Below are 27,801 nucleotides of genomic sequence, written 5' to 3' on the forward strand. Positions count from 1 at the left end.
GCCCAGATGCATTTCTGAGGTCCTATGTCAGGTTTTTGCTGGATTTTCTTCAGTTTCTTAAGGACATAGCTTAGATAGTTTTTGGGGGGTTTTTGCCTGCAATTTCATTTTTTGCCAATGAATTTATAAGGACACACTGCACTGTGGAGTATACTCCACGGCAGAGATGAGGCTGCCTGCATCCGGATACCTGTGAGTCAAAGTGGCCACTCCCCTAAATCGACATCAGTCCACCAGTCCACGTCATGCTCCACCTTCCCACTTGTTGGCAAGAGCTCAAGATACTTAAACTTCTTTGCTTTGGGCAGCATCCCTCCCCAAAGCAGATGGAGCTGCCATTGTTTTCTAGCAGAGAATCGTGGCCTCTTCAATTTTGAATCTTGACCATCTTTAATGTTGAAATGCTGCATGTGTCATAGTTTAGTAGTTTTCTTAGCTGTTTTTAGATTTGCTACTAATCTCCAGTTTAATGCTCAAATGACAGGTAGAATAATCTAATCTGATAGAACATTAATCAGAAGTTACTCTTGGACTTTTGATTGGACCTTTTTGACCATTTTCTGACAGATTTGAGTGGTTGATTGGAAAAAGTTTGCACTGGTATTGCTGTATGCATGTTGGGTGTTATCTTGCCTCTTACTTTTAATTTTTCCCGTACTTTCAGTTGACACGAAGAAAGTTTGAATAATTAAACTGGAGTTTGTTCTTGCTGCAGCCATAATGGTTCTTATTGTGCTGCTGGTGAACAGTGAAAGAAAACCAAGTAAAGAATAAAAAGATGAAATGGCCACAAAATATAAGACAATGACGCAGGAGCCTGACTCAGCACTTTGTCAGCTCTGTGTGCAGGGTGACGTAAGACACTTTCTCCTTTCGTTTATCTCGGATCGGCAGAAATGTACTGAAAGTCACATCTTTACACTCTTCAGAATAGGCTGATGGAAATCATGCAGATTCATAGAATTGAAGTGACTATCTTTTAATGACGCAGTATAGCCTCTTTACACAACAATAAATTCAGTGCTGATCGGTTTGTTTAACTCTTTTCTTTCTTATTTTATCAGTTTCTGTTTCGTTATCTGTGGCTGCACTACAGAAAATTAAAAAGTGATGAAGGGCGTGATGGAAGGCCATGAAGATAAACTAGAATGTACTGAGTGTTGATTGGCTGATTCTGCCTGCCTTCACACACGCACACACACACACACACGTAGGCCTGAGCTGAAATAGAGCAGCACTAATGGAGAGTGTGAACGTGTGCGCCACAGATGTCACCATGGATAAACGCCTGTCCTGAGATCAGGCTTATTATTGTGACAGGATTTAGGGAGCGGGAGAAGAGACCGGGAGGCAGGCTGGTTAGTCACACACACACAGACACACACACACACACACTGAAACACACGTTGTGTCTAAAATGAAGTGGCTCTCTGTTCGATGTGATGGGCCCTGGAGTGCTTTCTAACCTCTTTCACTGCTCTTTACCACTAAATAAAAGAAAATTAGTGCAAACAGTCAGAAACTGTCTTTAATAAACACAGAAACAAGATTTGGAGCAATCTGCATTCTGTTTTCTCTTCTTTAATTCACTACAGTGTCAGTGCAGCATGAGAATGAAAATAATGTGTGTTTTCAGAGCCTTAATATGTCCGCTATGCTATCATTTTTTGCTTGTTGCCTGACTTTTAAAATGCGACCCATGCCCACATATTGGACACCACACCATTATTTTTGACTGACTCCTGCTCCTCCTCGGTGCGCGCGGCTATAATTATACTCTGCTTCCAGTGGCAGTATAAAAGATCACCATTGTGAGGTCACCCACTGGTTTCTGAAGCCCTTCAGAAAAGCATTGTCGCCGTCGCCATCTTGGTGTTTTGGAACCAAATGTGACAAGAGGGGGGGCGGGGGGAGATCTGACTGTGAGTTGGTTAACTGCTTGTCAGTCACAAGTGGTTAGCCAATGAGCATATCCTGAGTAATCCTCCTTTCTGATCTACAGTGACCAAAATGTGCAAAATGAATTCAGTGCTTTATTCAGTATGAAATTAGTTACTGAGACCATAAAACTCAGCAGGAAGTTGTTTACAGAGTTCAAGCCTGAGAGCCCTTTTCCAGTGAAACTTCTGCAGGACCAGAAGTTTTATTATCCTGTGATGGCCGTTACAGTACAAAGAATACAGGCTTAAGGCAGTTCCTCATTGGCTTCCCTTTATATGCCAATGGTGCGAGTTGCTGGGGGATGTCAGGGATATTCGCGACCCTAGTCTACGTGTCCCTGCTTCTGCTAAATTATTTCTTATCCCGAGTGGGGTTAAAAAATGCATGTTGCTTGCATGCAATGTTACATGCATGGTTTGTTGGATTTGCAAGTGATGGAGCAGCAGCTGCTGATAGAGAGGAACAGCCGCACTCCTGTGTGGAACCCTAACCCTAACCCGCAGGTTCTAATGGCATCATTCTCAGTTAGAACCTGCAGTCCATGATGTTGTAGAACACGTTACAGAGCCAAACCATTTTCACACATGTATTGACTCTTAAACTCCGAATGTCCTGCAGACAATGCAGAAAAGGAGAAAAAAAAAATCAGTTACAGCAGACTTAGCTTTCTAAGGCATCTAAGAATATTTATTAATAATGTCTTTAAATCTTTGTGTTGCATTTTGACATTATTTCAAATTAAATCTTGAAGTAAAATATTGAAGTGGAAGAGGGATTAAATTTTGGCATGTTAAACCATTTGTATTGTTTAAGAGACTGGGAATATTGCACATATTAATTCCATTTAAAAAAAAGAAAGAAGCTAATACAATAAAATTGTAAAAAGCTGCAGTTATATTTTTAAGCTACATTGATGATACCCTAACAGGCTTCAGAGCACTCGGGTTCCTGAATTTCATTTTTTACCAAAGGTTTTACTTTGTCAAATACACAGGAGCTTGCTGATGCTCTGTTGCTGATTTTTCTTTAACTAAAATTAAACTGATGCTTTTTTGTTGGTAACGATTGATTGAAATTGTGGGGTGTGGAGCTTTTTTTTTCAGCGTCTGAACTGGGGCATACTAGGAAAAAAGTTAATCTAACTCAGGAAAGGTGAGCATGATTTCAAAAATACTTTTATGTGAGAGCTATTATCTGGGGGGGTCATTTGAATTTAAATTTGACATCATTCATCGCATGTTGTAAACAGGTCTGCATGTTCTGGAAGTTCAGTGCACAGAATTAACTGCTGATGTTTGGTAATGCATCTGCTCAAGATGAGCCCAGCTGGATTCTCAGTCACATAAGCTGATCTTTCCCTGCGCAGTATTGTGTTTGTAGTGTGCGATTGATTTGTCACTGCAGAATAAATCAAAAAATTGAGTGGAATTGCTGCAACAATTTTGTGAAAACTCAAGTGAGCCCATTTGTAGAGCTGAGACCAAACAACAAGTCCCGCGCAGCAAAATTATAAAAGCTGTAGACCAATTTTACAACAGATAACAGAAGTGCTTTTTTTTTTTCTATTCTCTGACTTTAGATGAGTCCTACAATTTTATTGGCACAGATTATTATCTGCTCTTGTTCAGATCTTTCCGGAAACAACTGTGCTGGTGCACGTGTGTGTGTTTGCAACAGATGTTACCTAAGAAAGGTGCTTACATTACAGCGCCTGTATGTGTTCAGTGCACCGTAGCAGCTCCACACCTGACAGGTGATTTGCATCTTGTGTTGTTTTTTGCTTTGTTTTTTTTTTTTTTCTTTATCTTGCTTTTTCCTTGTGAATCACACACACACACACACACACACACACACACACACACACACACACACACACACACACACACACACACACACACACACACACAAAGACACTGAAAGATAAACAATTTAAATGTAAATGTCAGTGGGAAAGACAATAAATCCAGACAGAATACTAATGGGTGCAAAAGCTCACTCCGTGTGTGTGTGTGTGTGTGTGTGTGTGTGTGTGTGTGTGTGTGTGTGTGTGTGTGTGTGTGTGTGTGAGAGAGAGAGAGAGAGAGAGTTAGTAATGGCTGCCTTCAGGGACCAGCAAAGGCATGTTCATTACTGGCTACACACACATACACACATACACACACACACACACACACACACACACACACACACACACACACACACACACACACACACACACACACACACACACACACACACACACACACACAGGATAATGTGGGAGGAGGAGGAAAGGGGAGGCTGAGGATGTGTACTGGTATTAAGATGCAGCATCTTAAATTTCCATTTGAAATCATGGAGATTTGCAGGTTGTTGAAGGTTGATGCTTTTTGGATTAAAGCTTTATTTGTGCTGATTTTTATGGCTTTAAACTCCCTTGGTTTCATGCCAAAAAAATGATTCCGTTACCAGCGTTTATTCTAGAGTTTAAATCCAGTTTTCCAGTGTCTGGAAACTGGGGCATCTCAGTTGAAAAATCTCTCAGCATCCGTCCAATTAAGATTGAAGAAGGCAGCCAGTATCTGCACACTGGATTACACCGAGGATTACCCAACAGACAACGCTCGGCATCCTGCGGGGCAAGATGCTGTATGTTCAGGGTTTTTCCTCCACAGAGGGAATTTACACATCTTCCAAAGAGGTTTTAGCAAGAGCCAAAGCAAAAGGATTTTTTAACCAGTTCTGTTAATTGGGTTTTTAATTAGTCAAGCACAGTTGACATTTTTCTTTATCTAATGTCTAGAAATGACATTTATGTGAGGATAACAGCATTATTGCCGTCACTGTATGTTGATAGATCTTTGTAGACACACCCAAAGACCCATTCTTAGCCCTCCTGATATCCGTTTGTCAACCCATCTATTCATTTTCTACCACTTATCTGGGTCGGGGTCATGGGGGTGGCAGTCTAAGCAGAGATGCACAGACCTCCCTCCCTCCCTCCAGCCACCACCTCCAGCTCTTCTTTGGGGACAATGAAGCTTTCCCGTCCAGCTGAGAGGCACAATTTCTCCCTGGCTCCACAATGGAGTCTCCTCCCAGTTGGACATGCCCAAAACACCTCCCCAAGGAGGCATTTGAGTCAGCAGCCTGAACCACCTCAACTGACTGCTTTAGCCAGACCTGACTGATCCCTGATCTGACTGAGCACCCATCTGAGGAAGCTCATTTCCACCACTTGCATCCATGATCTTATTCTTTTACTTCTTAACCGCCCTTTGTGGCTATAGGTGAGGACAGGAATGCAGATATATGCAAGAAAATCCATATGATCCATATAGGTAACCAGTCAAATTTGGGAAAACATTTTCATTAAGGCATTCAAGTTGACTGTCCATCAGTATGCAATGAAATCAGTTTGGATTTGATATGAAGAAATATATATAAAATGTCATAAGCAAATAATCGTATGTATATTTGATACATTCACTTTACATGATGTTTAAACACAACATTATTCCAGTGTACTGAACATACAGCAGCGTTTTTGGCTTCAACAGCAAATGCTGTGCTCAGTCTGACAGTAGGAACAACAGGAATATTGTGCAATGGGATACAAACCTAACAGTAGGATTGTAAAGGGACTGGAGGTTAAAGAGGTGCAGTCATTTCCTCCCTAACTCCCAGTCGGGGCAGGAGAAGGCTGCAGCTCCAAGCCTTCCTCCCCCGGAATGAAGAGGAAGATGAGGTGTATGAAGATTTTTGTTGTGCTGACACAGGATGAAAGGCTGCTCGTGTAATCAGACAAACAAGGTCGAGTCACGGGCTCAGATTCTGAAAAAGTGTTTTTCTGTGTACAAGATGAAAAAAAAAATCTGAGAACACTGAGTGCAAAATGTAAAAATTCAAACTGATAATCACAAATCATGTTCTGATGTGTGTGTGTTGCTGATTGGTTGGCAGTCCATCTGGCTGCTTTTGTCTATAGGCATGCTGCCCCTCATGACAATTACGCGATCACGCATGAAGACTGTGTGTGTGTGTGTGTGTGTGTGTGTGTGTGTGTGTGTGAAGAAAGAGGAGGGTGTAAGGAGGAGGTGGGGGGGGGGGGGGGGAATCCAGATGTTGGGTTTATTCTCCTTCCCCTCTATCATCACATTTAATTTAATCCGTCTCCCTCCCCCACAGCATTGTACAGCAAGCCATCTGTACACACACACACACACACACACACACACACACACACACACACACACATGCAGCCTCCAGCATGCTAATGCTAATGTGTGTTAGCTCAGCCAGGTGGCTGGGTGGCCTCAAATGGGTCCTTGTGCACCTCTGGCTCTGTGCTGATTGGAGTGAATGCAGCTGCTATGAAATTATGCAGATCTGTTCGCCACTGTTTAAGTGGGTCACTCAGTGTGTGTGTGTGTGTGTGTGTGTGTGTGTGTGTGTGTACTACAGCTTGTGTATTTTAGTGGTGCAGTCTTGTTAAAGGCATGTTTTTTTTTTTTGTTGAAATTGTGCTGTACATTTGGAAAGAAATTCCTCCCTGACGGTAGCTGGCTACAATAAAGACTGTTTAACAGCTATTTTAAAATGATGCTGGCATGAATATTAATTACATTTATAGACAAAGTCTGAATTTGCATAAGCAGAGTGGTCTTTGCTCCCTCCTATACTGGATTCAGGGAGACATTAACATGTTGGGAAACATGTACCAGTGGAGCAAATCTAATGAATAAATCCTCTCAGTGTCTGTAAACAATGACCACACTGCAGATAACAAAATAACTGAAGAAGGAAAGAGAGCCAGTCTGCAGCCATTTTGTTCTTATGTTTTAATTCTTAGACCTTCTCTTTCTTTGTCACTTCCACCTGCAGCCAAACATGATGTGAACGGAAACAGGACTGTTCCACCTTTTCCAGAGGGGACAGAGATGGCCATGTTTGGTAAGTATCTCATGCTCCAAACACATACCAGTAAATTTAGGCAGTTTAGCTTAAATACTGAGATGACCTAAAACTTAAATTGCAGCTTGTTATAAATGTGAGATTGCAGTCAATTTCAGTCTTTCCTACCTTGCTAACTTCAGTGTTTATTGTACATGTATAAGCCACTATAAAATACTATAAAAAAAAATACATTCACGCACACATAGAACCATAAAGTGGAGAGCTTCTTGTCAATGGTGAACTGAAGCCTATCTTTTATGCGGTGTCTATCTGCTTCTCTACATATGATGTTAGACTAATAACCGGCTGTAATGGATGATCAATGAAAGGTAGAGGAGAGACAGAGAGAATAAAAAGAGATACAGTTAAATAAGCTGCAGTTAGGGACCCGGCTTGTTAGCATGCTTTGAAATTTCATGCTCTTTGGCTTTCATGTTAGTTCAAAAATGTTTGGATTTGTAATCTGGATACATTTCATCCCAGATAAACACAACCTAGGGGAGCTGCTGTACACTTACGTGGAGTTACTAGGGATATCGGTGATATTTAAAACTACAATATGGTGTATTGACAGATTTAATATCCTCAATATTTGTGTAGTTGTTCTTTTTGTACTGCTTTTTTTTTTTAGCACTATGGATACAAACTCTCTCTCTCTACCTTACTTCTCTTATAATTTGAGTATAATTCATTTCCAGAAAAAGACAAATTACACAGCTAACTGATAGTAATCTTGTTACATATATATATATATATATATATATATATATATATATATATATATATATATATATATATATATATATATATAAATTTTCTCTCCTAGACATCCAATAATATAATTAAAGTGAATGCTTTTGGCCAATAAAAGACACTGAACAAGAGTTAATAGCAGAATAAGCTGTTTGGCATGGGCAGAGAAGTTTTTTGTAGGTGCAGCTTACATACTCAAACGCAAATTTTGTTACTTTTTGTGCTAAATTTATTTGCCAGTTGACTTAAAGGTGGGTGGTTCTGTCCGACGATCAACAGCCAATCAGGATTGGCATAATGAGATAAATGCTTTGGAGGAATACACATTTGAGGCAGGCACATTCCATAGTGAGTCGTCTAACTCCTGCTACTCTGAGAACCCGGGTTATGCACAAGTAACCTAAAGTTTCTTTTTGATTTCTGTGTCTGCATGTTAATTGGGTGGGTCATCCTCGCCGGCCTTATTAACACAACACAGAAATAAATAAATTAACAAATAATAAATTTTTCCATCCTGTGTACAAAGTCGACTCCTGGTCAAACTGCCTCTCATTTTCTGTATTTGTCTGCCATTATTCTTCATGTAAATGCTCACATCAAAGTCAAACATGTCTGAATCTTTGAGAGTTTTCTCTGTCAACAGAAAGTAATGAGGGACTCAACTCAGTAAATACTCCCACAGATGTGATGCATGGTGTGACCGGGTCTTTACTGTCTTGTTAAAATGGATCGGCTGTTAACGGCTGCTGTTATTTGACTGCTGTTATTTGACTGCTTTTCTATTTCTCTTGAAGGTATGGGCTGTTTCTGGGGAGCGGAGGGGAAGTTTTGGAGGCAAAAAGGAGTTTATTCTACTCAAGTGGGCTATTCTGGGGGTTACACACCTAACCCCACCTACAAGGAAGTTTGCACAGGTAACCTCTGCTTACCAGCACACACACATAGCCGTGTGTTTTCTACTGCGAGTCAATAAATTGTTGAAAACAAGACACACATAAACAGAAGAGTGAATCATTTCCCACAGGCCCTATTATACCGGGGCGTGGATAAGGCTGCTATTGATGCCTGACCACTCTGAGCAGGAGCTGTGTGTGTGTGTGTGTGTGTGTGGTCAGTGTCCAGACCTTCCAGTCAACCAGTAGAGAGTGAATCCATCATTAGATCTGCATCACCATCTGTCTCTTTTACTTTCTAACTTGGTTCTATTCTGTCAAACGGACGCATCGATATGCTGCAGAAAAGTTTAGATGATTAATTGATAAGTTGGTGTTTTTTTCATGCTCTCTGTGTGTGCAGGGAGATAACCACACCGAAAGGAAAGAGAGCAGCTGGCTTTTGAGTTTCTGGGAAAAAGATTAGAAAATACACATTTATTTATAGTGATTATGAACATAAATAACAGAACAGTTTGCTCGGAGTAAAGGGCTGATGATGTACCAGATGTGCCTGACGATCTCATCACAGGTACATTCAATTACAGACGAAAGGTAAAGATCTGATTGGATTCATTCCTAGTGTCATCTGTAGTTTACAGAGATTAGCTCCTTTTGTTTCCACTTGTGTTTTTTCTTGTCATTTAGCAATATTTGTGATTAGTAAGCACTCAGTAAGTAAGTAAGTCTCTATAAGTATGTATGCATTCATATAAATGATCCAGTTATGTGGCAAAAGCCAAGAGACAAAACTGTACATGTGCAAGAACTGACCCAAAGTTCATTTGGATTTTTCTCTCTTGGTTTTGCATCTATTCAGCCAGAAGATGTTTTTTTTTTTTTTAAACTGGTAAATTAGTGATGGGCCAAATACAGAAATATAAATTCAACTGAAAAACGACACACTAGGGGTGTGCCAGAAATCATAAAGAACGTAATCGATAATAAGAGTCTGTAAATATGGTTCTACTATGAAACTAGGGCTGTAGCACTTGTTTGCTGGCTTTTGTTTGCTGATTCCAATTTCTGCTTTCAGTTTTCTGTCTAAAATATCAAGTTTAGTCAGTTTGTCTGTATATGCACATGGAAGCTTGGGGAGGTCCCAGAATGAAGCCATGGTGGCAAAAATATAAATGACTGCAGAAGGAAATAACAATCTTCTTTTAGCTACAGGGGTTCAGACTGAAGTATAATTTCTAACTTTATGTCCATTTAATAGTGTTTATATTTCTTTAAAAAATGAATACTGGACCCTCTATCACCCTCAAACAAGTTGTGAGACAGGCTTCGGGTTACTGGACAGAGATTTTTTTGTACAAATAGAATCCAAGTGAAAATGAATTGCAGTATAATTACATTTTATCTAACATGGGGCATGGCTCTGTAATGACACCGCCAAAACACTGATTGATGGTGGGGTCTCCGTGCTGCTCAGTTGAACCTTAGTTTTACTTTAATTATTACAATGCAGAATAGAGACGTTATAACAGGCTGAGTTCAAGCAATACAGACGGCTACATTAGCGTTACGGGAAATCTAGCTACAACAACAGCCTATAATGATCACACTATGTTTTACAGAAGCATCGTGCAAATCAGTAACCTTTCACAGCTGCAGTCTGCATCGTGAACATGCTATATTTCTGGAGAGGCGCGGGAAGGCTGATGCAGTCATCTTGTAAATATCAAAAGGGTGATTGGCAGGTCATGGCTGGTTAGTGCGTCGCTGTATTAAAGTTAAAACGGCACATTTGATACATATTTTTAGTGTGATTTATCTGTGAGAGTCGTCAGCAGAGGCAAAATTCACAGATCAGTGTGGCAGTCTGGACTCGCAGTCATGGGTGAGTATATTGCAAAGAACTTGGGAATACTGTTAGGACATTCACTTTTACTTTTCAGCCACGTTTACGTCTTGGCTCCTTAATTGCAATCAGTCTGACAGTTATTTATACATTTATTTAAATGAGCCCAGCGTGCAGGTCGGCATGTTATAGAGTGATTTATCTGTGCGCTGAATACTTTTGATGATGCAGTTTCCAGTATGGACACATGAATTTTCATGAAAATATTGCCTTTCATATTCAAATGCAGCATAGTGATAATCCTAAACTGACACTAACTAAGCGCTCTTACTGTTTCTGAAACAAAAACACCTAACGTGAACCTGGTTTGAACTGCTGGATGTGTGTTTTAATTAGCACAGTATCTTGGCAGACTATTGAAAGAGGGCACTTGGCTAAATGAAGTGCTCCTCACACCTTCATATCTTCAAGAGACACACAACCGGAAAAAAAAAAAAAAAATAGGAGATTGATCTGAATATTCATTGTTGGTTAAATATTTACAGTCAGATCTGCGTAGGTTCAAAATGTGATGATTATATTAGCATATTTTTCTCTTTTTTTAAGATAGAGTACCTGAGTTAGTATAGATGTAAAAACACTCCCACACACTTCATTATTTTTCTCATTTGCAGTCTTTGTTTCTGTCTCTCACTCTGCTGTGTGCTCATCATTATTTGAGTTTAAAGCCATCTTCATACGCGGTCCAAGGAATGCATGTTTATTCTTACTGTTTGAAGCTGTGCGGACTGCAGTGAAGGTGAGCGTGTGTGCCAGCAGCTTATTTGTGGCCGTTAATCAGGATTGGATGGACGGATTAAATTTTTCAATTGTACATAAAACTGGAATATTATAAAGACACTATGATGATTAAAATGATGGCGTTTAAAATGAATTTAATGAATTCTTAAAGTAAACCATTTAGCTACTCCTCCAGGCTTTATTTATCATGCAGTAATGTGCAAAAATCTTGAGCCACCACTCATTTTTTTCAGTCATTATAGCATAAAAAAGGCACCTAACTCAAGGGATGCACCACTGTTGTGTCTACACATAACAGAAAACTTAGCAAAGAACAAATTTTTAATTGCATCTTTAGACTTTGTTACTTTACCATGTACAAAATTCTTCCACTGTAATAATCTGATTTATGTTTCTCACTTTCTATTCTGTTCTTCATGACTTCAGTTTTTGACATCGTCACATGACCAGTTTTGACCAGTGAGGTGACGTCAGGTTTTCAGCATTTTTCAGCCACTAGCAATAGACCGAAAAGCAAAAGTAAACAACCTCCTGAGAGTTTTTCTGCATTCTGTGCAGAAAGTTGAGTGTGTTGGTTCAGTGAGAAATATTTAACGTTAGAACTCTGATGGCTGATGTCACACAAGCTCAGCATTCAGCAGGCAAATTAAAGAACCTCCATATTGACATGAATATTTGCCAAATCAGACATACAGAGCTACCCGCTGTGATGACCCCTTGTGAATAAGGGAGCAGCCAAAAGCAGCGTCTTCTTTATCTGTGGTGTTACCAGTGCTGTCGCCGGGCAAAAAGACTGCTAGCAGCTGGTCTTTTTGCCTGCTGTAATTATACAAAGTAAACATGGCGTATAAGCATTTTTGTAAAAATGTTTTTCTCTTCCATAGTTAGTTATGTTGTCACACACTGAATAACACTGCTGACACTTGGGGGCAGCTCGCATCAAGTCTAGCTGTGCAGTCGCAGTGGGTTTCTAACACCATAGTTCCAACCCAGACATGCTAAAGCTGTGTGGCCAACAGATTTAATCTTTCAATCACTTTTTCTGTTTAGTTACTTTCCATTTCTCCTCTCTCATTCTGGGCTTCAGCCGTCAGCAAACAAAAAGAGAGGCATAAGTGTGTGACGTCTCTGCAGTACTTTTAAATAATGTCAAAACATTGCTGGAGGTCCTTTGTCCTTTGTTTCGTTAAATGGCAGCTGTTATGTTTATTTCCAACTCCATATTATTATTCCCGGACTCTACTGGAATAGCTTCGTATGATTTCGTCCGCTGAAACGATCGGCTTTGCTCGTGTTTAAGTTTCTTCTGATTGGCTTCTGCAAATGGAAGGTTTGAATCGCAGGTGTGCAGGACTTTGGCATTCACAGGTGGAGCTGTGCGCCTGAGATGATCGCATTTGAGATATTCACTCTTTTTGACATCATACAGTAGTCAAAAAAACTATCTGAAATGAAGTGGATTGTCCCTCTCTCACAGTCCCTACTTCTTGTTTAGTATTTGTTGAGTTTTTGTTGCTGTTTTTAAACATATTTTTCATATGTTTTCTTTTGTTTCCAGTGTGCTAGTCTCTTCTTTTCCTGTAATTTCACCCTCTGCTTTACTTCTGAACTTCATCCTTGTGTGTCAGCTGCACCATTACTGCCTGATTTTGCTTTTTCTCACTGCTTCCCTCATTGTTTCCACCTGTGTGGAGTCTTCTCCTGTCTGAGAGCTCTCCCCTCTGATTGTTTCCACCTGCACTCACCTGGGTTTTATTGATTACCCAGCCTGTTATGTATACATAGCCCCTTCGTTCATCATCAGACTGTCTACTTTTTCTGTCGTTTTTGTTTCCCCTCATGTTTCTTGTGCCTGTTTTGGAGCTTTAGTCCTGAACTTTGGTCTTCACTCCTGAGCTGTGACACCTTGAATCCATCTGGAATATCTGGATCTGGATCAGTTTGGGATATTTAACACTAAATGTCCAATTTTGCTTAAAAAAAAAAGTACTGAATCAGCAGTCAGATTCAATCCAAAAGTGAAACAGTGAAACAAGTCGGGCCAATCCCCACCTCTGCTAAAAAAAATATTCCATGCCAATGTGTTCATAAGTAATTCATCAAACAAACTAATCACATAACCTCCTTACTTTGCAATAAACTGTCAAGTGTCAAGTAGCCAGAAACATGAACTAAGTGAATGCAAATGTTGCGTAGTGTCTGCTTGATGTGTAGAAACATGCAGCTGCTACATGTATAACATGTATTGAATGTACAAGATGATATTATGTAGGCATTTCACTGCCATCAAACAGCCAGTAAAGATCATTTTTAGAGGTCTAAACAAAAGAGTTTTGTAGAAAAAGAAACTCATTCTGTTTAACAAAAAAAAAAAAGAAAAAGTTATATTTCTGTTCATTGTACAATCCATCATCCATTCAATCTGAGTTAATGGTAGATTATAAGATAATTTTGCAGCTAAGTGTCTATTAAGCTAACAGCTGCAGCTTTATTTTTGTGGTTCCAACCACTGCTGTATTTCTCATGCTGTCCAAGATGAATTAATTCCTGTGAGACTGGCCTGGTGAAGCATTAATTTAATATCGACCACTGCTTTGTCTCTGTTCGCCAATATCTTTCTGTAGGAATCCATAACTCCTGATATTAAAAAAGTAATAAGACAGAGAGAGACATAGGAGTGGAGGTGGAATAAGAGATGGGGGGGATGAGGTGTCACGTAATGGGTCACGCTCATTACCAGCACCAGCTGCTGTTTGACTGTCTGTAACAGCGATTGTTTGTAGTGGGTGAACACTAAAATCAGCTTAGAATCTGTATTTAGAAAAAAAGCAGCATTTTCAGGTGTAAATTAGATCATTTGATGGACATTCAGGAAATTTAAAAATATTTACCTTAGGGCTCCTTAGCTTTGCCTCTTGTAATACTGTAAGTCATAAGTTAGTCCTGTGTGGTACAGTTAACTCTGAAATAAGTGAGGAAGTTGACCTGTTATGCTTTTCCTTATTTTCTGTCTGTATTCTGATAAAATTTGATGCAAGCAAAAGATCCAAAGCAAGCGAGTAAATAGACCTCGATTTAAGACTGTTTGTTGATGGCAGGTGAAGAACAATGAGGTCGTCTTACTGGCTTATTTCAGAGCTGCTAAAGAACTTATTTACTAATAGATTATAGGTTATAGCTTGCTGGCAAACCAGCAGTTAAATTAAAATTAAATCAATTGCAGTACGTTTGTTGTTTTTGAGTTTTTGACTATATTGCATGGTCTTTATCAGTAGCAGGATTTGTTCACTTGTCATTCATTTACGGTGACTACAGAATTGGGTTTATAGCCAACTTTGAAAACAACAGGTGCTGTTGTAAGCTAGCATATGAAAAAATTAAAATCATGATAATTCATCCATTCATGCCTCCATTTCCCTCTGCTTATGCTTTGCAGGACAGCCCCAGCTGTCGTAGGGCAAGAGGCAGGGTACAGGGTAGTGGGGTTAGCTTCAGTAGAAACTTATGAGTTTCCTCCGAAGGGGGGCTGGACTCTCTTAGAGATGGGGTGAGGAGTGCAGCCATTCGGGAGGTTCTCAGAGTAGAGCCGCTGCTCCTCCACATCGAGAGGAGCCAGTTAAGGTGGCTCGGGAAACTGAGTAGGATGCCTCTTGCACACCTCTTGGGTGAGATGTTCTGGGCATGTCCCATCGGGAGGATTACCAGGACACGCTGGAGAGATCATATCTTTTGGCTGGCCTGGGAACGCCTTGGGGTCCCTCCAGATGAGCTGGTGGAGGTGGCTGGGGAGAGGGAAGCCTGGGCTTCTCTGCTTAGGGTGCCGCCCCCACGGATAAGTGGAAGAGAATGGATGGATGGATGGATGGATGGATGGATGGATGGATGGATGGATGGATGGATGGATGGATGGATGGATGATAATGCACAACAAATTAACTAATCGAGGTAAACCAGTGACTCTGGACTCCCTCATCAGAAAGGGCTGTACACAAAATGGTGAAAATATTTCACATATTGTATATGTTGTAAACTGGGATTAATGCAAGTAATGCAAAGACTTTGGACAATGACCTCATACGACCCACTTAAAAAATTCCAGATGTTACAACAGCTGTCTTATAATGTATTTGTGCACAATGTAAAAGAAAAAAATGTTTTTTTTTTAATTTTATAAGCAGTAAATTAGTAGGAACCTGTTACACCTTTCTGTATGAGTCATTTGCTCACAGATGTTTTATTTTGCAGGCAAGACGGGCCACACAGAGGTGGTCCGAGTTGTTTTCCATCCAGAGCAGATCAGCTTTGCCGGTCTCCTCAAAGTCTTTTGGGAAAGCCACAATCCAACCCAAGGTACATCACTCACCAACAAACTCATTACTTACCCCCCAAAGGAGACAAAGTTTTCTTTGTAACTGATAAACAGAATGAAAAAGTGGCTAATGTAGTGAATACTGAAAAGTGTAATTTTTCTTCTTTCCTTTTTCCAATTACTCTTCATTTTCTTCTGATTTTCACCTGAAAATTTTATTAACCAGCACTAACAGTAATATCAGTTTGTAATACATTCTAAATTTTATTAAACTGAGTGAGAACAGGAAGCATCATCTATCATCCTATGTATCTTATCATACCATTAGGGGAAATTATTATGAGGATAAAACTGATGGAGTAGACTATTTGATGGATTAACAAAAGGAGGAAAATGTTTGCTTTAAAGATGGCAACAGAAGAAAAACAGCTAACAAAGCCTTTTGAAACACAAGCATCTTTTGCTTTGTGGCCTTTTTTTTCAGTATTACAGACTCAGCTCGTCAGCCTCGGCTCACGTTTTAGATATGATTAGCCAGCTTCTTAAGATGTTGTTGTATACAGTAAGTTGTTACAGTGAATTACATTATTACCATTAAAAATAATCAATTGCATTTTCATGTGATTTGCTAGAGTACTTTTGAATTACAATATATACGCCCCTTTGCATTTAACTTGCAAGAGCCTGAACAGGATAAGCATAAGCGAATGGATGGATGGATGGATGGATGGATGGATGGATGGATGGATGGATGGATGGATGGATGGATGGATGGATGGATGGATGTTAGTTAGCTTGCACAGAGGGTGTGTAACCTACTTTACATTTACCTATGAGTATGTATAAAGTGGGAGTATTAGCTCATTTCAGCATTTCCTCCACTGTGCAACATCCATCATGCTGCAACTGAGTAGCAGCTTTAGCTAAAAGCTGTTGTGGCTTCATAGCTGTGGTACTAATGTCATTCTCCTCCTCATGAGCTTCATCATCACCAGAGTGGAGCACTTCTCTTTAGCTTGAATGCATTTCTTCAAAATGTGAACTAGACCTTCCTGGGGAAGATTCATATGCACACACTGCTTTAACGTGGTGGGCATGCCTGGTGTTTTTGGTTACATTTGTTTCCATGTTCTTTATGATCCACGCGTTTGATTTCAAAAAAAAAAAAATGACACTGGATGCCCCTCCTGATGCAACCCTCCCCATTTGTCTGGGCGTGGGGCACTTGGACCCGTATTAGGAGTACGCTGGCCTGTAGGTGGCCTAGTAATTTTGTCCATGTACAGTGAATGTGGGAATCCTCCCTTTTTATGATTCTGGCACAAAATAATGCAAATGCTTCCCAAAAAACACTGTACTTAAAAATAAAATGTGATGGAAATATTACCGCCTCATGTGTCAGCTGGCATTCTGGGGAAAAAAGTGAACAAGTTTTTTTTACTGCGTACAAAAATGTTGGAACACCCAAAAAATGTTGATGTTCTTCTAAAGGAAACTCAGCAGACTGAGATCACAAAGAGTAATTTCTTCAAGTAGGGCTTCATTTTTTCATGTACAAGATACAGTTTTGTTTATGGAAAACCATTACAACAAAAAAGCTACTATAGTATGTCAGCATATTTAGTATAATAATATACTAGTTAATAACTAGTAGCATGTAAAATGTCACATTTCTGTGAAGAGCCTTATATTCAGAGAAAAATAGGAGCCGTTGCTGGTGTTTTTCCATGCTTGCTTTAAACAGCCCTTAGTGTTGCTGTTTATAGAGCCGCAGCAGCCTCCTGGATAATGTGACAACCCTCTGTTTTTTTTTTGTTGTTGTTGTTATGACCATCATATTTAATTATTTACACTTTGTTTCTGAGAAACCGTGTTCTGTCTGTCGTTTTTTGCTGAAGGGTCTAAATGTTACAATCCCTTTTGTGTAAATGCACTTTAGTAGATATGCGAACAGGCTTGTTCCTTTATATTTCTATAAAATATATTTTTTAATGCTGGTGTTAATCTTTGTACTGGCTGCAACTGTGAGTCATGTCTAAATTAAAGAGACCCTTTAGAGCCAGAGGTCTCTGAAAGAACTGATTCAACCTTGTTGGAGGTTTGAATTTGAAAAACATGTCTCATCTTTTTCTTGCTGTTGTGTTGGATGAGAGGCATGATATTTGAGGTTATCCCTTGGCATAAAACTTCCTGATAAACACATATTATTGTACTGATTTAGATTTGTTGCGCATGCCGATGTCGGCAGCGGGGGTGCAGGTAAGGTTGATGATTTTTGCTGTCAATAGGTGGATGAAATATGTTTCAAAGTCACACTGGAACATAAATGTCTGCACCTGTGTGTGTTTCGCAGACTGACCCACACATGTTGCCATCCTTAGAAACCTTTGAGCTAACCAGACATGGCTGTCGACAGGCTGACAAGCTAACAGCCGAATGATGAAAGGATGCACGAGGAGATGATCAAATCAGTCAAAAACAGCATTCAGTTCAACCAAGACAGACAAGTCATATTTTTGGAAATGTTGTCAGCTGTTGTTTTCAGATGATGTGACGTTCCCTCTGCCAAGAACTGTGGACGACGGCACCTCACGTCAGCTGAAATGATCAAATCTAGGTTTATTTTTTTTGTCTGTTTTTGTGTGTCTGTTTTTGTACAGGGATGCGTCAGGGGAACGATATTGGGACGTCATACCGCTCTGCCATCTACACCTACACAAAGGAGCAGCTTGAGGAAGCTTTGGCCTCCAAAGAGCAATACCAGAAGGTACACGAATATATCAGTCATTTGTTTTTATGATTGGCTGATTTTAAATATCTTGTTTTTGTGTTTGTGCCTTTAAACATCATATGCTGATTTTAGAAGCCTTTACTCTGGATTTGAAAAACCCAGATATGCTGAAATGGTGAAAATGGCTTCAAGGAGAGGCCACTTATTCAAGTCTATCGTAGAGACAATGACCGGCTTTATCACTTATGGTCAGCAGGGAGAATTTTCCTCTGGCTGGCTGACTGTATAGAAGTCTATATGAAAATGACCTGACTTCTCAGTTGATCTGTGACCCCTTTAAAAACTTTATCAGTGAGTTTATGGGCTCTCACTGTAGTTTTCAAGCTGTATTTTATGCAACATGATCATTTTGTAAACTATGTCTAGGGCTACCTCAATAAACAAGCTGCTACTTTAAAAATGTGTATAGCTCATTTCCCCTCACTCACTGGTTTAAGGTAAGAGCTGCTTTATATATCCTCAAAAGGTGGGAAATTCCTTTGTTACTGCAGCCTTTATCACAAATAGGTTGACTAATATGTAACTTAAGAATAATGACAAAACAAATGTCTCAGTAAGGTAAAAACTATATAAAAGAATGAGCTCAATTAAAAAGAAAAAATAAATTCAATTAAAATGAATTAAAGGAGCTAAATAAGTAAACTAATAGTGTTGTGTAAAAACTTAAATGTCATACACTATGAAGGTCAATCATTCAGATTAAATTAAATTAAAGTAAAGGCAGAACATAATAACATAAAGTGGCTGCCCCTGGAAGAGCAGAGGCAGGGAGAGCAGATCAGGCATCACTGAAAAGAGATGTGACATTAACTGTGTCAGATGCTCCATGACAAAAGATAAGATGGGATCGAAGTGGGTTGCAAAGTGGATTGCAGCTGCATAGTAACTGTAGGATATATGCTGTGCTGTCAGCACTGAGATCAGCTGTTCTGCCAGGATTGTGGCTGAGCTTCACTTTGTGACCTGCATGAACTTCTGCTCTTCTCAATTCTGATTAAAAAAAAAAAAAAGAGGTCAGATTAAGCATTTGTATTTTTAAACATCACAGGTGTCTGCACAGACATGCAGTAACAGGAATCTTTTTATTTATTGTGCAGCCATGGAAAAAAAAAAAAAAAAAAAAAAGTGCAGTATATAATGTAAAGCCAGTTAAGCCTTACATCCATCTAAATATGCTCATTGTGCCTTCTCCTCTTCCTCCCTTTTTTGGTCTTTTTCTACCTCCTTGTTACTAACTTCCACTTACCAGCACCCCCCTCTGCCTCTCAGCCCTCTTTCTTGTGGTCTGTATCAGAGACTTCTGACTACAGTGTATGAATACTGAAACATAATGGACTTGTCTGTGTGTGCATGCAGCATTCTCCATATATTTCCATATGCTTTTAAAGTCTGCGCACACAGAAGATGTTCACACGCTGCCTCTCTCGAACGCTCCTGCTGAGGCTTCTCCACCACCATCCCACCAAAGGGCTTGTTGCCATGGAAACTGACGAAGAAGAGGTTACTTTATTCTACTCTATTCTATTCTAGTGTAGTCTGGTCTTCATTAAAGGCCTTTTTTCACCCGGTTTGCCCTTCCTTTTCTTTCGCAAACCATTTTTTCTTTCAGCAGAATTTGTCTCAGAATCAAGCACTTGAATGGGCTGAATGGAGTGCAGTCTTTGGGGTTTCATAATGGTTCTGGCTATGCTGTGGCTTTGTATGTGTAACGTGGATATCAAAAACAACTCATCCAACAGAAGGGGGAGAGTAATAATGTGGGAGCATTAATTAACAACCACCCGGTACAGAGCCTGAGACACCAGAGTGGATTGGGAACACGGTGAGAGGTGGGGGATGAACCCTGCTCTTAGCATAACAACTGAAAAGCTAATGGACATGTAATGATACTAAATTGTCCTGAAATTAAGCTCCCTGCACACACAGAGAAGGCCAGTCTCATCGTCTTTATTGTCTCATGTCAGAAGTTGTTTGTACCAATCATCTTAGGCAGCTTTTCCCCGAAAACACCTTGAGTTGAAGATAATCATAAAATTCGTCTTGTGTTATATTTACAGGATATTTAGCGAATAATAAGTGGAGAAATAGTTGAAGCTCGCGGTGTTGGAAACAGATTTAGGAGGTTGTGCACTGGTTAATTTTTTTTTTTAAATAAATATTTTATTTTACAGAGCGCTGAGTTTAAATATGACGAGGTGGGTCCCATTACTGTAGGTGGAGGCTGTGATATGAGGTTATAACACAGTATAGTAGACCTTCTTTATGTGGCTGAAATTAAGTTCTGCTGTAGCATGTCTTCAAACACATTTGCATGTAGAGCATGGTGTGGCATACAATTTTAATACGTTTGATTTTTGTGTAGTGGGCTGATATAGTGCTTATTACTAGGACTTAAATTGCAGCTGGACAAAAAAAGACAGGGCTATAATAGACAGTCCACACCAGGGATGCACACTTAATTGAATTTTAATCTTCATCATGACTATGGCTTCCCACAATTAAGTGAACGTGATTGAGCAATATTTAAAATACATAATCTGCCATTAGAGCATAAAGCAAATCAAGACCCCCTCCCTAAAACAGCACCTGTCCACATGCCTGCGTGTGCCAATCACAGCTGTTCTCTGCACCCTGCAGCGTGAAGTTTCCTGGATTAGTGCGTGAGTAACACTAAAACAGATATATAACAAAATTCAAATGTCTCGCACAGCGGGAGGGAAAGAACTGGATCATCATCCGTTATTTGGAAATACTTTAGATTTATGGCGAGTGAGGTTAACCAGGAACAAATCACATGCAAAGAGTGCTGTAGAGTTGTGTCTGTACCGCAAAGCAACGCAACTGACTTATTCAACCGCCTGTAAAGACACCACAAGCTGCAGTATAATGAATGCATGAAGGCCAAGAAAAATAATGCAGTGGTTACTAACATGATTCATCCAACACCAGTGCATCTGTGGATCCATCCACCTCACAGAGATGCACTGAAATCACTAATCAAAGATATGAACAGCGTGTAACAGAAGAAGAAACAGAGAGCTGTGAAGTATTTTGCTGAGTTTTATTCACATCCATCATGCAGGTGGAATGATGGATTTGATTTAGGCCATGTGGATAAAAATCCTTTTTAAACAAGTTATTTAAATTAAAAAAAGTTTTAATTAACGAAAATGCAGCTCAATGTAAAAATGAAAGCGGTGTGATTTTTATGTGACAGTGCAACAAGAACATTTCTGTCACTAAAATCATGGAATAATTGTGACAAATAAAATCATTTTGGCCATTTCGTGCAGCCCCTGAGTCACTATATGCATCCGGTCTGTTCATACAGTGAGCCTGTCTTGAATAAGTGAACAAAGATTGAGTTAGTCAATGATTATACCCAGCATGATGCAAACTGACCCAAACACGAGCGGAGAATGGTTCAACCTTTCATCAAAGCATTTGCTGAAGAGGGGCTGGAGATAACTCTCGTTTTCCACTAGTGAAAAAAATGATGTGTTGAAGAGGGCCTATTTTTTAACAATGGACAGCTACTATAGGTGAGTGAAAAAGAAGCAAGATGGTGAATTGTTTGCCTGCAGGCTTTTAGCACGTTATTGCAAATATTTACTCGAGTCTGACAGAATTATGGATATTTTGCAAATGCATACAACTCAGACGGCTTGTATGCTGGATGTTATAAATAAGAGCTTTGGATCCTAATATTTTATGGGTTCTAAAGGAATGCAGGACCAGCTGAAAAATGCAGCTGGTTCTGCATTATTTTGAATGCCTCTCGAGTTATCTGCACTAATTATGAATGTGGTACAACTGCGTTCAAGATCATGTGTATGTAATATACTGTATTGTTACTTTCAGGCTTTATTGAGCGGGCATGTCTTAGTTAAAAGGGATAAAACTGTGGTTAGGCTGCCATGGTTTAAGCTTCAGGTCCTGTTCCCAAGTGGAACCAACTTTTTTCTTTCAAATGCTCTAACATGGGTTTATAAACTAAAATCATTTATGGAGAGGAATGATCCACAATTGGTCGATGATCGGTTCACAAGAGGTTAAGGCAGTGTGTCTGTGGTACCTGAGAACTTACCTGAGAGAAGTCTATGCATCTATGCTAATGTAGGTAGCACAGCTGCACTGGCTCGTGTGGTAATAAATGCAAACCTTCCCTGGCACGGTGCTAAACAGAAACCTTGATGCCAACATTTCCACTAATACACTGATATACAATAATGTAATAGTCTGCCACGACATTAATGTGTTATACATGCACACGTATGTCCAGAAGCTCTTCTTTATCTGATGCTGTGTGCCTGTTTGCTCACGTCCTCTTTGTTTCTTCCAGAAGCTTCACTGTCCCACAACAAACAGTCCTTCACTCACAGTTTCCCTCATAACCAGGCCCTTTAGCCACAATCATTCTTGCATCCTTGCAATTTTCAGTTGATTAAAGGTCTAAAAGAGGTCTACATGGTACATTGCTGCACATAGGCTACAGTTGGCTTTGGTTTGATTCAAAAAGGAAAGTGTGATTGACCTTGAGACACTCAGCTATTGAGACAACCACACAGCATCCCACCCAGGTAAACAGACCTTTTTTTTTTTATATATATATATATGTATATATATATAAAAAGTGTATTCACGTATTTCTGCATGTAAAATATGTTTCTCATAGAGTTATGTCGCTGTGTCGGATGGTGAGTTTATCTGTTAGAGCCTCCGGATTTTTTATTTTTCCCAAATTCTGGGGCGGCATGGTGGAGTGGTGGTTAGCACTGCCACCTCACAACAACGAGAATGTGGGTTCAAACCTGCTGGTGTCTGAGGACTTTGCAGAGGTGTTGAGGAGGCAGTAATGTTGTCTCGGCCTCCTCAAAATTTAGATATAAATTGACTCATGGGAAATCTCATGAGAAAAGATGACTTTTCACCTTCCAGTTTTTAACCAGATATCTAGCAAAATTGTCTTTCTTCAAGTTTTGTTGGGCGGGAAATTCCTCTCTATGCCGCAGGAGTAAGCACTGGACTTGGAGGTGACTATTCTCCATAGCTTGTCCACTTCCTCTAGAACATCCAAGACCACGATCAATGTCCATATTAAACCTTACAACTCCATCTGTCCTGTATTATACATTTTATTGCAGGTTGTTTCCTGTACTTTATTTCTTCATGTGAAGCATTTTGTAGGATCTTAAAAAGCGCCCTTTGAATAATATGTCTTATTATTATTAGCATCTTTAAATTATTTTTTACTTCCTTTCTCTGTTTAAACTCTATTACACAGACATTTGATGGATGGATAGATTCCTCTATAAAAATCTCTCTTAGGTTTTGTTTCCTCTCTCATTTTTTTCTCACCAGATTGGCTCCCCCACCTCTCCCATCTGTGTGTGTGTGTATGTGTGTGTGTGTGTGTGTGTTTGTGCATGCATGTTCGTGTGTGTGCAAGCAGTTGGCCTATAGCAAACAGACTCCATGCCAAACCATCTGGGTCTTAAATCTGTCCTCCACAAAAATCGCTTTAGTTGCAAAATCACGCACACACACGTATACATACACTGAGCGTTAGGTATCGGGTCCGCAGTCCTCCGTATGCAATGTTTTACATAAAGCTGCAACAGTTTTAAGTTTAAGGGTTTCCCTGCCAAACAGCAGGGTACATTTGAATTATTTAGTGTCTTTTTTCCCCCCCCTCATTTTTGGAGCGTAGATGCATCGTATTGCAGTGTTTACCTCTGCGCATTAAATTGGCGTGCATTGGTACACTGCTGTCTTTAAAATATTTATGAATCTGTGCTCCCAAAAATCTTGTTAAAGTCTTTGTTTCTGCATCCACAGTGGCTATGCATGCTCACGCCAACCACCTACTTCTTCTCTGGTCTTTCAGACAAGAATAGTAAATGCATCACAGCACAGAGGATTTTCCCAGGGCATGGCTTCCAGACACAACCTGAATGTTTATTGCCTTATTCTACACGTGCAGGTATAAAAAATGTAGATGGAGGCGCAAAACAGAGAAACACAGATAAAGTTTGGGACAGGACTGGTTGAAAGAGAAGAAAGACTCTGGTTAATTTGGTGTCAGGGTATTGACTACGCTCGCTTCGCCGCCTGGCTTGATTGTATTGTTCACACAGGGAGTGATTGGGGAATTTGGTGTGTATATGTGTGTGTAAGGTACAACAGCACTGCAGTAAATTACCTTGCAGGCGGCTGGTGGTTGAAAGCATGAAAGGAGCCTCCCCTTTCTTTTCTTGCCTCCTACCCATCATTAGGGTGTGCACTGCGTCTAAAATGGCAGGTGGAAATGGTAACTGTGTGTGTGTGTGTGTGTGCGAGCATGCTCGCTTTATGTAATAATGTGTGCTTGGTCTGTGGGTGCAAGCATGGGTGCTAAAGCAGTTTGTACTCATTGTTCTGGCACCTCTTTCTCTCTTGATACACCTCTCTGGCTACATTTTCTTTTCATGAACATTCATATATCCACTTCTGAACACAAAATAGCTGCTTTTCTTCCCCTATTTCCTTTTCTTTCCATTTCTTCTTTGTCTATGAAATCCCTTTCTAGTGCTTTTAACATGCCAGCTTCACCTTTTTTTCATTCCTCTCTCTGTCTCATGGGTGCTTATCAGTGTTGTTCACATTTTCCTGCTTTACCACAGCAGTCAAGGTATTTGCATTCCAAATGAGCAATCTACGTCTCTGACATGCAAATTAATGGATGTGAATTATGCATTTATAGCAGGCTGCTAACACAGCAGCAGGACCAGTGCAAACAAATGCAATGAAGCACTGGCTAAGGCAGGAAACAGTTAAAGATGCCACTACAGCAGAATGATGGCGAATGCAGCCATTTTGGGGTATTTGAGGTTTTCTTGATTTAATGTTAAAATGCATGTTTTTGGCCTGTATCAAGTATTAAGTGCCAGCATTTATTATCTCAAATGAAAGCTCTTTTTTGTGTCAAATACTCACGGTTGGCTTTGAAATAATTCAACCAGCAGCTCATGAAAAGAACATATATTGAGTCAAAGGACAAAATAGGTTACGTGTAATGCAAGGAGAATTTTTGTTTTTTTATAAAGTTTATCTTTCTCACATGGAGCACAAATAAGACATTATCTGTGGTTTAGGTGAGGCGTGCAGGAGGTTGACTTTGTTCACTGCATTGTCTAACCAGAACCATTCCAGGTTAGCCATTACACTCCCATTAATCCCACTGGATGTGCAGCAGGGGGTGCTATAGAGCTACAGAGCCAGTGATCAATGGAGCTAAATTATGGTGGCCCTGACAGATCAAATGCTTGCAACTTAAGAAAACTCGAACAAATAGAAAAATGCTACAAAAACAAAAAACCAAAAAACAAAACCTAACTCACAAAACACAACAGAAGCGTTTTTGGAGCGACAATAATGTGACTTTGCCTAAGTGACAAGCTAACAGTAAACAGCTAATAGCAAACATGTATCTACAGTATTATATGAATTGTACAATTGAAACACATGCTACCTGCATGTTTTTCTCCCTCACAGCACCGATGAATCCTCTTTAAAGCACGTTAATCTTTCATCTTTTGGTTTCTGTCGCTTCTGCAGCTGCTCCATCGTGTTAATGTCTCCCCAGAAACACCGCCATTATGTTTTGTGAGATTGTTTTTTTTCTGTTTCCGTTGTGTTTTATTCAACAGCTGTTGTGTTTTGTGTGCTTTTGCAACATTTTTCTATGTGCTGGTGTTTTCTTAAGTTCCAGTGCGTTTGACCTCTCAGGGCCACCATACTAAGTGGCTAAAATAATTATTTACACCTGCTTGTACACAAAAGAGTCCATATTTTATTTTTGTTTTCATAAATACAATTTCAGTGTGTTGGGTTTGAAATAGAACAGCTTTCATGTCCGTTAGTTTCCTTAAAGTGAAGCTAGTTTTACCCATAAAACACCAGCATTCTGCTTAATGCATGCTGATTGGTCGGTTGTGATATTTACAGTTTCCTTCATAGCACCCATTTCTGAATGATAGCTTAAAAGGATGCTTGCATGCTTGCATAAGAAGCGGCTGGTGGTGGTGGTTGATGGTTACTGCTTTCAGGCTGCTGCTAGAAATTCTCTGCAGCTGCTCGTTTCATGTGTCAAATCAAAATGGCAGACGCTGTAAAGTGGCTCATGGTGCTGTGCATCCTTAATACTCACTGAAAGGTGCTTTACTGCAATCAAAACAAGTGAAAAGTCTAGAAATGCAGCTGTATATATATATATATATATTGTCTCAACCCATTTAGTTGAAAATATGATGAACAATTCTAGAGAAAAAAGAAAAAAAGCTCCTCCACCAAAAGAAGTCAGCTGAGGTGGTTCAGGTATCTGATTAGGATGCCTGCTGGGCGCCTCTTGGATGAGGTGTTGGGGGAAAAGTGTTTAAGATACATTCCTTAATATCTCTTGTGTTATGATCACTAGCTGATATACTTTTGTTATCACAAATCATATAAATATGCTCACATTCATCATGGTAGTCTCCAAATCCATTGTTACCATTTTGGTATAAATAGCAAGGTTAAGATGATTTAATGTGCTGAAAATAGTAGCTTTCCATGTTTACTTATAGTTCATTTAGGCTAATAAAGCAGGTAGGCTGCATTTTTTTTTTCTTCACAGACATGATTTAATTTGACTACTATCCCCATGTGGACATAATCTGATATCGCACACAGATAAGCCATTTAATGTGATCCCAATGATTTGGACATTTGCCTACTCAGAATATAGCATTACAGTTTTAATTTTAACAAAGCAGGCAAGAGCTCATCCTGAAGTCATACAGCTTTTCAGGTAACACTGATTAGTGTGTCATCCAGCATCATTAGGACCTGATGTGGGGAAATGAAAATCTAGTGATTGGCTTCAGGATTTGTTGCACGTTAAAGCCCCTAATGCATGTGGTTTCACAAATAACTCATACAGAAATGATTCATTGTGAGCTTTATTAGTATAATATGACCACACATAAACCACAGGTTATAATAATGATGTAAATCAGTGTCACAGGAGACGCTTTTTCAGAGAGCAGAATTCAGACACAACAGACTGCAGCTTTGACTGTTTTTGACTGCCTGGTTGTGACGTGCTGAAACTCATGGTTACCGTGTTACCATGGTTACAAAAAGATTTTTACATATACAATGCATATAATACATACAGTGTACAATGTATACATACATAGATATATACATATATTTGCATGTAGATCAGGTTGCTTTACAAACAGTTCCAATTTGGCACACAAGTCACATGTGAGTTATCTTGTAGCCCCGTGGTTGATCTGCGCTTTCACAGAACAAACAGCGGCTCTTCTTTTCAAGTGGTCTCCACAGCAGAGTGTGACTGCCAGCTCTTATGCCAGCCCAGAAAAATAGGCTTAGTTATCACATAGGTTAAATGTGAATGTCTCTGTGGGCCAGATTCAAAAAAAAAAAATACAAACAAAAAACTTTCAGCCATCCATCCATCCATCCATCCATCCATCCATCCATCCATCCA

General features: G+C 39.7%; 1 protein-coding gene across 2 annotated transcripts in view; it reads left to right on the forward strand.

Moving 5' to 3' along the window:
• Positions 1-27,801, forward strand: part of msraa (methionine sulfoxide reductase Aa) — a 51,324-nt gene that overhangs the window by 13,860 nt on the left and 9,663 nt on the right. For both annotated transcript variants that reach the window (XM_030722370.1, XM_030722371.1), the window contains exons 2-5: positions 6,805-6,873; positions 8,424-8,543; positions 15,412-15,516; positions 18,136-18,242. In XM_030722370.1, the coding sequence (XP_030578230.1) occupies positions 6,805-6,873; positions 8,424-8,543; positions 15,412-15,516; positions 18,136-18,242 (401 nt within the window). The remainder of the gene's footprint in view (positions 1-6,804; positions 6,874-8,423; positions 8,544-15,411; positions 15,517-18,135; positions 18,243-27,801) is intronic.

Source organism: Archocentrus centrarchus, chromosome 24 (assembly GCF_007364275.1).
Source record: "Archocentrus centrarchus isolate MPI-CPG fArcCen1 chromosome 24, fArcCen1, whole genome shotgun sequence".
Classification (NCBI taxonomy): Eukaryota; Metazoa; Chordata; class Actinopteri; order Cichliformes; family Cichlidae; genus Archocentrus; species Archocentrus centrarchus.